At 52.7% G+C, this 12416-nt stretch overlaps 1 protein-coding gene across 1 annotated transcript in view; it reads left to right on the top strand.

Annotated features, from left to right (window-relative positions):
* Positions 1-3920: 3920 nt before the first annotated feature.
* The window catches only part of LOC139262804 (nesprin-2-like), a 59041-nt gene continuing 50545 nt past the window's right edge, over positions 3921-12416 (top strand). The window contains exons 1-4 of the mRNA XM_070877957.1: positions 3921-4041; positions 4771-4971; positions 8627-8800; positions 10572-10703. Of these exons, the coding sequence (XP_070734058.1) occupies positions 3934-4041; positions 4771-4971; positions 8627-8800; positions 10572-10703 (615 nt within the window). The 5' untranslated portion in view covers positions 3921-3933. The remainder of the gene's footprint in view (positions 4042-4770; positions 4972-8626; positions 8801-10571; positions 10704-12416) is intronic.

Genomic DNA, 12416 nt, shown 5'->3' on the forward strand with positions numbered 1-12416 from the left:
ACATGCTGCCCATCATCTCAACCCCTCTACTGTCTCTGATTGGTCGCACTGCTTGTCCGACAAACCGAGGCCCCGTCTGCCTTCTCGGGTGGATGTAAAAAAAAAAATCCCAAAGGACTATTTCGAAGAAGAGGAGGGAAGTTATTCGTGGCGTTTTGGCCAATATTTATCCCTCAGTCAACATCACTAACAAAAGCAAATTATCTGGTCATTATCGCGTTGCTCTTTGTGGGAGCTTGCTGTGTGCAAATTGGCTGCCGCGTTTCCCACATTACCACAGTGACCACACTCCAAAAGTACTTCATTGGCTGCAAAGCGCTTTGGAACATCCTGAGGTTGAAAAGGCGCTATAGAAATGCAAGTCTTTCTTTCCTTTGATGAGCATGAGAATTTTCCCCAACTAAATATTGGGAAAACTGAAGCTATTGTTTTCTGTTGCCGCCACAAACTCTGTTCCCAAGTCACCGATTCCATCCCTCTCCCTTACCACTCCGAGGCAAACCAGACCATTCACTCTCTTGCCGTCCTACTTGAACCTGAGCTATGCTTCTGATCTCACATCCTCCCCATCACTATCACCGCCTATTTCCACCTCCGTAACATTGCCCGTCTCCGCCCCTGCCTCCGCTCATCCGCTGCTGAAACCCTCATCCGTGCCTTCCTTACCTCCAGACTTGACTATTCCTACGCACTCCTGGCTGGCCGAGCACTTTCCACAAACCATAAACGTAACCCGTAACCAAACCTCTGCTGCTCCTATCCTAACTCGCACCAAGTCCCGCTCACCCATCACACCCCTGTTGCTCACTGACGTACATTGGCTCCCAGTCCAGCAACTCCTCAATTTTTTAAATTCTCATCTTTGTTTTCAAATCCCTCCATGACTTCGACCCTCCCTATCTCTGTAATTTCCTCCAGCCCCACAACCCTCCGAGATCTCAGCACTCCTCCAATCCTGGCCTCTTGCACATCCCCCGATTTTAATCACTCCATCATTGGCGGCAGTGCCTTCAGCTGACTGGGCCCCAAACTCTGGGATTTCCTCCTTAAACCTATCCGATCTCTACGTCTCTTTCCTCCTTTTAAGACGTTCCTTAAAACCTAACCCTTTGACTAAGTTTTTGGTCACCGTTCCTAATATCTACTTGTGTGGCTCGGGAAGTATTACTGTGTTATAGGCGCTGTATAAATGCAAGCTGCTGTTGTCACCGCTCCCTCACAAATTGCGAGCTTTGTGTGTGTGTGTTCGCGTTTGCGTGTGTGTGTTCGAGTGTACTCAGGAGACCATTTCAGAGCAGAAACCCACAATGGCGTTGGATCAAATTCTGCAGATTTAGGAGGTGTTGAATTTGGCTGTGGCTAGAAATTCTGTTCATGAAGTGTGCAGGGTATATCAGCGAGTATTACAGTGAGGGGTGTGGGGTATATCAGCGAGTGTTACAGTGAGGGGTGTGGGGTATATCAGCGAGTGTTACAGTGAGGGGTGTGGGGTATATCAGCGAGTGTTACAGTGAGGGGTGTGGGGTATATCAGTGTTACAGTGATGGGTATATCAGCGAGTGTTACAGTGAGGGGTGTGGGGTATATCAGTGTTACAGTGAGGGGTGTGGGGTATATCAGTGTTACAGTGAGGGGAGTGGGGTTTTTCAGTGTTATAGTGAGGGGTGTGGGGTATATCAGCGAGTGTTACAGTGAGGGGTGTGGGGTATATCAATGTTACAGTGAGGGGTGTGGGGTATATCAGCGAGTGTTACAGTGAGGGGTGTGGGGTATATCAGTGTTACAGTGAGGGGTGTGGGGTATATCAGTGTTACAGTGAGGGGTGTGGGGTTTTTCAGTGTTACAGTGAGGGGTGTGGGGTTTTTCAGTGTTACAGTGAGGGGTGTGGGGTATATCAGTGTTACAGTGATGGGTGTGGGATATATCAGTGTTACAGTGAAGGGTGTAGGGTTTTTCAGTGTTACAGTGAGGGCTGTGGGGTATATCAGTGTTACAGTGAGAGGTGTGGGGTATATCAGTGTTGCAGTGAGGTGTGTGGGGTATATCAGTGTTACAGTGAGGGATGTGGGATATATCAGTGTTACAGTGAGGGGTGTGGGGTATATCAGTGTTACAGTGAGGGGTGTGGGGTATATCAGTGTTACAGTGAGGGGTGTGGGGTATATCAGTGTTACAGTGAGGGGTGTGGGGTATATCAGTGTTACAGTGAGGGGTGTGGGGTTTATCAGTGTTACAGTGAGGGGTGTGGGGTATATCAGAGTTACAGTGAGGGGTGTGGGGTATATCAGTGTTACAGTGAGGGGGTGGGGTATATCTGTGTTACAGTGCGGGGTGTGGGGTATATCAGAGTTACAGTGAGGGGTGTGGGGTATATCAGTGTTACAGTGATGGGTATATCAGCGAGTGTTACAGTGAGGGGTGTGGGGTATATCAGTGTTACAGTGAGGGGTGTGGGGTATATCAGTGTTACAGTGAGGGGAGTGGGGTTTTTCAGTGTTATAGTTAGGGGTGTGGGGTATATCAGTGTTACAGTGAGGGGTGTGGGGTATATCAGTGTTGCAGTGAGGGGTGTGGGGTTTTTCAGTGTTACAGTGAGGGGTGTGGGGTATATCAGTGTTACAGTGATGGGTGTGGGATATATCAGTGTTACAGTGAAGGGTGTAGGGTTTTTCAGTGTTACAGTGAGGGGTGTGGGGTATATCAGTGTTAGTGAGGGGTGTGGGGTATATCAGTGTTGCAGTGAGGTGTGTGGGGTATACCAGTGTTACAGTGAGGGGTGTGGGATATATCAGTGTTACAGTGAGGGGTGTGGGGTATATCAGTGTTACAGTGAGGGGTGTGGGGTATAGCAGAGTGTTACAGTGAGGGATGTGGGATATATCAGTGTTATCGTGAGGGGTGTGGGGTATATCAGTGTTACAGTGAGGGGTGTGGGGTATATCAGTGTTACAGTGAGGGGTGTGGGGTATATCAGTGTTACAGTGAGGGGTGTGGGGTATATCAGTGTTACAGTGAGGGGTGTGGGGTTTTTCAGTGTTACAGTGAGGGGTGTGGGGTATATCAGTGTTACAGTGAGGGGTGTGGGGTATATCAATGTTACAGTGAGGGGTGTGGGGTATATCAGTGTTACAGTGAGGGATGTGGGATATATCAGTGTTATAGTGAGGGGTGTGGGGTATATCAGTGTTACAGTGAGGGGTGTGGGGTATATCACTGTTACAGTGAGGGGTGTGGGGTATATCAGTGTTACAGTGAGGGGTGTGGGGTATATCAGTGTTACAGTGAGGGGTGTGGGGTATATCAGTATTACAGTGAGGGGTGTGGGGTATATCAGTGTTACAGTGAGGGGTGTGGGGTATATCAGTGTTACAGTGAGGGGTGTGGGGTATATCAGTGTTACAGTGAGGGGTGTGGGGTATATCAGTGTTACAGTGAGAGGTGTGGGGTATATCAGTGTTACAGTGAGGGGTGTGGGGTATATCAGTGTTACAGTGAGGGGTGTGGGGTATATCAGTGTTACAGTGAGGGGTGTGGTGTATATCAGTGTTACAGTGAGGGGTGTGGTGTATATCAGTGTTACAGTGAGGGCTGTGGGATATATCAGTGTTACAGTGAGGGGTGTGGGATATATCAGTGTTACAGTGAGGGGTGTGGGGTATATCAGTGTTACAGTGAGGGGTGTGGGGTATATCAGTGTTACAGTGAGGGATGTGGGATATATCAGTGTTACAGTGAGGGGTGTGGGGTATATCAGTGTTACAGTGAGGGGTGTGGGGTATATCAGTGTTACAGTGAGGGGTGTGGGGCATATCAGTGTCACAGTGAGGGCTGTGGGATATGTGTGCTTTGATTAACGATATATGGTTGAGTTCCTGGCTGTGTTGCCCTCTCTCTGTTGACGATTGATACTGTTTGCTGCAGTTGGTTGAGGAGATGGAGGGTGAGCTGGAGCCCCTCGAGGACCAGGTGTTGGCCATGATTGCCGAAGGAGAGCGACGTAATCTGGAAGCTGCAGCGACTCAGGACATGGACAAGCTGGAGGTACAAACACCAGTCCCTGCTCCTGTCCCACCCTGTCCTATCAGTGGGCTGTGTGACAGTCTCTGTCCGCACTCTCCGATCTCCCTCTGCCTTGTCGTCCATCTGCGCCCCTGTCTGGGCCTATCTGCTGCTGAACCCCTTGTCCTCGCCTGTGCTACCTCCAGACGTGACCATTCCAAAGCTCCCCCCGGACACCTCCGTCCTCCACCCTCCTTTAACTTGAGCTCACCCGAACCCTGCTGCCCGTGTCCCCAACTCGCACCAAGTCCCGTCCACCCTTTGCTCGCTGACCGACACTGGCTCCCGGTCCGGCAACACCTCAATTTCAGAATTCTCGACATTGTGTACAAATCTCTTCATGGTCTGGCCACTCCCGATCTCTGCGATCTCCTCCATCCCTCTGCGGTTTATGTCCTCCTCCAATTCTGGCCTCTTTCACATTCCGATTTCCGTCGCTCCAGCATTGGTGTCCGTGCCGTCAGCTGCCTGGGCCCTAGGCTCTGGAATTCTCTCCGTAAGCCTCTGCGCCTCTCTTTCCTCCTTCAAGATGCTCCTTCAAACCTATCGCTTTGACCAAGCTTTTGGTCACCTGCCCTAATATCTCCGTATGTGGCTCAGTGTCATTTCTTTTTTTGCTAATGCTCCTGTTCTACTCTGTTCCAGCTGCTATATAAACGCAAGCCATTGTTGTTCCTGTGGTGTGACTAGAACCTCTTTCTGCTTTGAAAGGAAATCCTTGACGACACTAGAGTGTGTGTGAGGGAGCGGCGGAGGGAGATCGGGCACAGCCTGGTGGTGATGAGTCAGTACAACTGTCTGGTGCAGGGTCTCGCCGGCCTGGTGGAGTGTGGACAGGAGAGGGTTGATCCGGAAGCAAGACTTCTAACTAAAAATGTCGGAGATTTACAGAGCCACCTCCAGAGCTACAAGGTATTCCCTCTCGGTCACGTCCATTTGTTGTAGGGTCCAGTTCCACAGGAAAGGAAGCATGGGTAATTTGTGGGGGTGGTTATATTGAAACATGTAAGATACTGAGGGGTAGAAGCAGAGAGGACGTTTCCCCTCGTGGGGGGAATCTAGAACTAGGGGGCATAGTTTCAGAATATGGGGCCGCCCATTTAAAACTGAGTTGAGGAGGAATTTCTTCTCTCAGAGGGTTGTAAATCTGTGGAATTCTCTGCCCCAGAGAGCTGTGGAGGCTGGGTCATTGAATATATTTAAGGCGGAGATAGACAGATATTTGAGAGATAAGGGAGTAAAGGGTTATGGAGAGCGGGCAGGGAAGTGGAGCTGAGTCCATGATCAGATCAGCCGTGATCTTATTGAGTGGCGGAGCAGGCTCGAGGGGCAAGATGGCCGACTCCTGCTCCTATTTCTTATGTTCTTGTGGTGGAGTGTTCATTGATCGGCAGCCGAGAAATAATTGGGTCTCTGTTCGGTACCCCACCCCGCATCAATCACCCCCAAATCCGGGCCTTGCACTAAACTAGCTTTCACAGATTAGTAAGTCTGTGTGAGAACGAGAGTAGGCAGGAGACCATGAATTTCCACACACAATCGCAGTGTGGCATTGGATCTGTTTCTGCAGATTTACGAGCTGCTAGTCCTGGCTCTGGCTCTGCAGAAATGTGGTGTAGCATGCGAAGGAAAAGAGGGGAGCTGCTATGACTGAGGGTTAGGTTGCGATATCTTGGCGTGGCTGAAGGACAGATCGTCGCAGGGTTGAGCCTGCAGCTGAAGGTTGGAGTTTGATGACACAGAACTCTAGTATCCCCTCTCCCCTGTGTTTGCCAGGGATGTGGACACGTTTGCATGTAGCATATGGCACTTAGTGCAGGTCAAACACACTCCAGATCATGTCCTCTCGGCCTCAACACCAGGGACCGCATCAGCCCCTCCTTGACCCACGCCTTGAAACTTTCCAAAGCCTCTTGCGGGGTTGGTGGGGCGATTTTAACCCCTGTCCTGCCTGGGCGGTGGTGGGGGGGGGGGGAATGTGAAATTCACCCGGGTTACTTGCCCAGCCAGGAGCAGGCCGGTTGGAATTTTAACCAACTCTCCTGAGCAGGCGGCAGGGAAGCCCAGCGAAGGCCGGCTTGGCCTTTGACATTTGTCTGTTGGGAACTAGCTGCCATTTTAACCCGGGAGCAGGAACGGGCGTGCCCTTCAAAGTCCCACGGAGAAAGCTGAGACCACCTCGTCACAGACTCGCGTCCCTTTCCTGATCGCGAGAACTCCCCCCCACCCCTGCCCCTTCCCCCGGGACCTGTACCCCAGTGAGAGTCAGCACCTTCAGGGGAGGGGGGACCTGTACCCCAGTGAGAGTCAGCACCTTCAGGGGAGGGGACCTGTACCCCAGTGAGAGTCAGCACCTTCAGGGGAGGAGGGGACCTGTACCCCAGTGAGAGTCAGCACCTTCAGGGGAGGGGGGGACCTGTACCCCAGTGAGAGTCAGCACCTTCAGGGGAGGGGGGGACCTGTACCCCAGTGAGAGTCAGCACCTTCAGGGGAGGGGACCTGTACCCCAGTGAGAGTCAGCACCTTCAGGGGAGGAGGGGACCTGTACCCCAGTGAGAGTCAGCACCTTCAGGGGAGGGGGGGACCTGTACCCCAGTGAGAGTCAGCACCTTCAGGGGAGGGGGGGACCTGTACCCCAGTGAGAGTCAGCACCTTCAGGGGAGGGGGGACCTGTACCCCAGTGAGAGTCAGCACCTTCAGGGGAGGGGGGGACCTGTACCCCAGTGAGAGTCAGCACCTTCAGGGGAGGGGGGGACCTGTACCCCAGTGAGAGTCAGCACCTTCAGGGGAGGGGACCTGTACCCCAGTGAGAGTCAGCACCTTCAGGGGAGGGGGGGACCTGTACCCCAGTGAGAGTCAGCACCTTCAGGGGAGGGGACCTGTACCCCAGTGAGAGTCAGCACCTTCAGGGGAGGGGGGGACCTGTACCCCAGTGAGAGTCAGCACCTTCAGGGGAGGAGGGGACCTGTACCCCAGTGGGAGTCAGCACCTTCAGGGGAGGGAGAGACCTGTACCCCAGTGAGAGTCAGCACCTTCAGGGGAGGGACCTGTACCCCAGTGAGAGTCAGCACCTTCAGGGGAGGGGACCTGTACCCCAGTGAGAGTCAGCACCTTCAGGGGAGGGGAGGACCTGTACCCCAGTGAGAGTCAGCACCTTCAGGGGAGGGGACCTGTACCCCAGTGAGAGTCAGCACCTTCAGGGGAGGGGGGACCTGTACCCCAGTGAGAGTCAGCACCTTCAGGGGAGGGGGGGACCTGTACCCCAGTGAGAGTCAGCACCTTCAGGGGAGGGACCTGTACCCCAGTGAGAGTCAGCACCTTCAGGGGAGGGGACCTGTACCCCAGTGAGAGTCAGCACCTTCAGGGGAGGGGACCTGTACCCCAGTGAGAGTCAGCACCTTCAGGGGAGGGGACCTGTACCCCAGTGAGAGTCAACAGCAGTGGTTAACAGCACATCGGTCCTGTCAGTCCGTCAGGTTGATGGGTGTTTTTGTGACTGGAAGGCTGTATCCAGTGGTATATATCAATGACTTGTTGGGGGTGTGATTAAGAAGTTTGCAGATGATACTAAAATAGGCTGTGTGGTTGATAAAGAAGAAGAAAGCTGTAGACTGCAGGAAGATATCAATCAACTGGTCAGGTGGGCAGAACAGTGGCAAATAGAATTCAATCAGGAGAAGTGTGAGGTAATGCATTTGGGGAGGGCTAACAAGGCAAGGTTATACACATTAAATGGTAGGACACTGAGAAGTGTAGAGGAACAAAGAGACCTTGGAGTGCATGTCCACAGATCCCTGAAGGTAGTGGGCCAGGTGGATAAGGTGGTTAAGAAGGCATACGGAATACTTGCCTTTATTATTCGAAGCACAGAATACAAGAGCAGGGAGGTTATGCTTGAACTGTATAAAACACTAGTTAGGCCACAGCTGGAGTACTGCGTGCAGTTCTGGTCACCACATTACAGGAAAGATGTGATTACACTGGAAAAGGTGCAGAGGAGATTTACAAGAATGTTGCCTGGACTGGAGAATTTTGGCCATGAGGAAAGATTGGAGATGCTGGGTCTGTTTTCTTTGGAACAGAGGAGGCTGAGGGGAGACCTGATTGAGGTGTATAAAATGATGAGGGGCCTGGATAGAGTGGATAGGATGGACCCGTTTCCCTTGGCAGAGGGCTCAACAACCAGGGGACATTTGGTTTTAAGTAATTGGGGGGAGGTTTAGAGGGGATTTGAGGGGAAAATTCTTCACCCAGAGGGTGGTGGGGGTCTGGAACTCACGGCCTGAAAGGGTGGTAGAGGCAGAAACCCTCACCACATTTAAACAGTATTTGGATGTGCACCTGAAGTGCTGTAACCCACAGGGCGACGGACCCAGAGCTGGAAAGTGGGATTAGGCTGGGTTGCTCTTGGTCGGCCGGCGCGGACACGATGGGCCGAATGGTGTAAATTTCTATGATTCAGGGAGTCAAACCAAGGCCCAAATGCTTTCGGAGCAGGATGTTTGCACTGTGATGTACTGAGCCAGTGACAATGGGGCTGATTTTGTTTCTTTCTCTGTGGGTGCAGCTTTTCTTCTGTCGGCTGGCAAATCACCTGATTGTGGTGGAGCAGGTTGCTCAGAACGTTCCGGAACCGATTGTCGCTCACAGCCGGGACGCGTGGCTGGCGCTGGTTAAGGACGAGGTTGCTCTCCAGTCACGGGCCCTGCTGCACGGAGTCCGGATGGAAACTGCCCTTCAGGTAGGAATGTGTGGAGTCGAGGCGGCCCCGGTCTACCCTCCGCCCTGGCTCAGCCCCGCACGCAAACCTCTGACAGTGCCCGTCAATAAATTGGTTAAAAGCACAAGGTCCAGGGATTTGAGCACTCCCAGGCCGACACTCCCAGTGCTGCACTGTCGGAGGGGCAGTACTGAGGGAGTGCTGCACTGTCGGAGGGGCAGTACTGAGGGAGCGCCGCACTGTCGGAGGGGCAGTACTGAGGGAGCGCTGCACTGTCGGAGGGGCAGTACTGAGGGAGTGCCGCACTGTCGGAGGGGCAGTACTGAGGGAGTGCTGCACTGTCGGAGGGGCAGTACTGAGGGAGTGCTGCACTGTCGGAGGGGCAGTACTGAGGGAGTGCTGCACTGTCGGAGGGGCAGTACTGAGGGAGTGCTGCACTGTCGGAGGGGGGTAGTACTGAGGGAGTGCCGCACTGTCGGAGGGGCAGTACTGAGGGAGTGCTGCACTGTCGGAGGGGCAGTACTGAGGGAGCGCCGCACTGTCGGAGGGGCAGTACTGAGGGAGTGCTGCACTGTCGGAGGGGCAGTACTGAGGGAGCGCTGCACTGTCGGAGGGGCAGTACTGAGGGAGCGCTGCACTGTCGGAGGGGCAGTACTGAGGGAGCGCCGCACTGTCGGAGGGGCAGTACTGAGGGAGCGCAGCACTGTCGGAGGGGCAGTACTGAGGGAGTGCTGCACTGTCGGAGGGGCAGTACTGAGGGAGTGCTGCACTGTCGGAGGGGCAGTACTGAGGGAGACGTACTGTCGGAGGGACAGTACTGAGGGAGTGCCGCACTGTCGGAGGGGCAGTACTGAGGGAGCCCCGCACTGTCGGAGGGGCAGTACTGAGGGAGCGCCGCACTGTCGGAGGGGCAGTACTGAGGGAGCGCCGCACTGTCGGAGGGACAGTACTGAGGGAGCGCCGCACTGTCGGAGGGGCAGTACTGAGGGAGTGCCGCACTGTCGGAGGGGCAGTACTGAGGGAGCGCCGCACTGTCGGAGGGGCAGTACTGAGGGAGTGCCGCACTGTTGGAGGGGGGCAGTACTGAGGGAGCGCCGCACTGTCGGAGGCGCCGTATTTCTGATGAATGTTAAACCGAGGCCCAGTCTGCGCTCTCGGGTGGATATAAAAGATCCCATGGCACTATTTGAAGAAGAGCAGGGGGTTTCTCTCCAGTGTCCTGGCCAATATCTATCCCTCAACCAACATCAGTAAAACAGATTGGCTGGTCATTATCACATTGCTGTTTGTCGGAGTTTGTGCGCAAATCGGCTGCCTCGTTTCCCACATTACAACAGTGACTACACGTTAAAAAGTGCTTCCTTGGCTGTAAAGCACTTCTGGACCTCCTGAGGTTGTGAAAGGAGCTGCAAAAATGCAAGTATTTCTTTTGCTTTTAGTGATGTTCGCGACTAGAAGTGGGGACCTGTACCCCAGTGAGAGCCACTGAGGATGGACATTGCTCCATTAGGTGCCTCCTGATGTTCAGTTTTGATGATGGACATTACACAGGATTACACGGGACATACGGCACAGAAACAGGCCATTCGGCCCAACCAGACCATGCCGGCGTTTAGTGCTCCACTCGAGCCTCCTCCCGTCTTCCCTCATCGAAATCTCTCCGCATAACCCTCTATTCCCTTCTCCCTCATACGCTTGTCTCCCCTTAATTGCTCCATTAATTGATTCCTGATGTAGAAGTTGTTTGTGGAACTGACTCCATTAATTGTCTCTCTTTGATTTTGAATTGGAGGCTTGGACCGAATTCGAGGCGGATCACTCGTTGCTGATGAAGGAGATGGAGGCGTTGAGCTCTGCAGTCCCATCCTTTGGGCTGCTGCAAGACACCCAAGAGCGATTGACCAACCACATCGGCACCTTTCAGGTGAGACTTGCCGCGGTGTCACCTTGCCGATTGGGGCCTGTGCTTAATGCTGGTGGTGGTGGTGAGATGGGCTGGGAATGTGCTCCATTGTCGCGTAGCCAGACTCTACACAGGGGGCGATGATTCCAGCCCGCAGGCTGCCTCCGTATCTACCGTGTTTGAATCTTATCTAACCTCTGCTTAGTATCTTCACACTTGCAGCGAGAGCAGGCCGTTCAGACCCTTGAATAGCTGCAGCAGGTATGTACGGCACACACGCGGGGTGTTGAATGAGCGGTGGTTATCAAGCGGGGGTCTCAAGGGACGGGATGGGTTTGGGAGACAGCACCGTCAAAGGTCGGCATCTTCAGAGTAGAATCACTAAGACGCCAACCCTTCAGGATTGCCGTGGGGTCTCTAGGAATTAAAGATTACTCTCCAGAACAGCACTGCCACCAAAAAACAGGATCCCGATCATAGAATCAAAGACGTTTACAGTACGGAAGGTGGCTATTTCGGCCCATCCTGTCCACACTGGCCAACCAAGAGCCACCCAGCCTAATCCCACTTCCAGCTCTAGGTCCGTAGCCCTGTAGGTTACGGCACTTCAGGTGCATATCCAAGTACTTTTTAAATGTGACGAGGGTTTCTGCCTCCACCACCCTTTCAAGCACCGAGTTGCAGACTCCCACCACCCTCTTGGTGAAGAAATTTCCTCAATATATCCCCTCTAAACCTCCCCCCCAATTACTTTAAATTTATGATCTATGCCCCCTGGTTGTTGAGCCCTCTGCCAAGGGAAACAGATCCTTCCTATCCACTCTATCCAGGCCCCTCATAATTTTATACACCTCAATCAGGTCTCCCCTCAGCCTCCTCTGTTCCAAAGAAAACAGACCCAGCATCTCCAATTTTTCCTCATAGACAAAATTCTCCAGTCCAGGCAACATTCTTGTAAATCTCCTCTGCACCCTCTCCAGTGCAATCACATCCTTCCTGTAATGTGGTGACCAGAACTGCACGCAGTACTCCAGCTGTGGCCTAACCAGTGTTTTATACAGTTCAAGCATAACCTCCCTGCTCTTGTATTCCATACCTTGACTAATAAAGGCACGTATTCTATAAGCCGCCTTACTGGCCTGCTACCTTCAGGGATCTGTGGACCTGCACTCCCAGGTCCCTTTGTTCCTCTACACTTCTCAGCATCGTACCATTTATACCATTTATACCATGTATTCCCTTGCCTTGTTAGCCCTCCCCAATTGCATTATGTCACACTTATCCAGATAGAATTCCATTTGCCACTGTTCTGCCCACCTGGCTAGTAAATTGATATCCTCCTGCAGTCCGCAGCTTTCTTCTTCATTATCAACCACACAACCGATTTTAGTAACATCTGCAAACTTATTAATCATACCCCCAACATTCAAGTCCAAGTCATTGATGTATACCACAAAAAGCAAGGGACCCAGCACTGAGACTTGCGAAACCCCACTGGAAACATCCTTCCAGTCACAAAAACACCCATCAACCATTACCCTTTGCTTCCTGCCTTTGAGCCAATTTTGGATCCAACTTGCCACTTTGCCCAGGATCCCATGGGCTTTTACATTCGTGACCAGTCTGCCATGTGGGACCTTATCAAAAGCCTTGCTAAAATCCATACACACTACATCATACGCGCTGCCCTCATCGACCCTCCTGGTTACCTCCTCGAAAAATTCAATCAGGTTA

This window comes from Pristiophorus japonicus, chromosome 4, assembly GCF_044704955.1.
Source record: "Pristiophorus japonicus isolate sPriJap1 chromosome 4, sPriJap1.hap1, whole genome shotgun sequence".
NCBI classification, from domain to species: Eukaryota; Metazoa; Chordata; class Chondrichthyes; family Pristiophoridae; genus Pristiophorus; species Pristiophorus japonicus.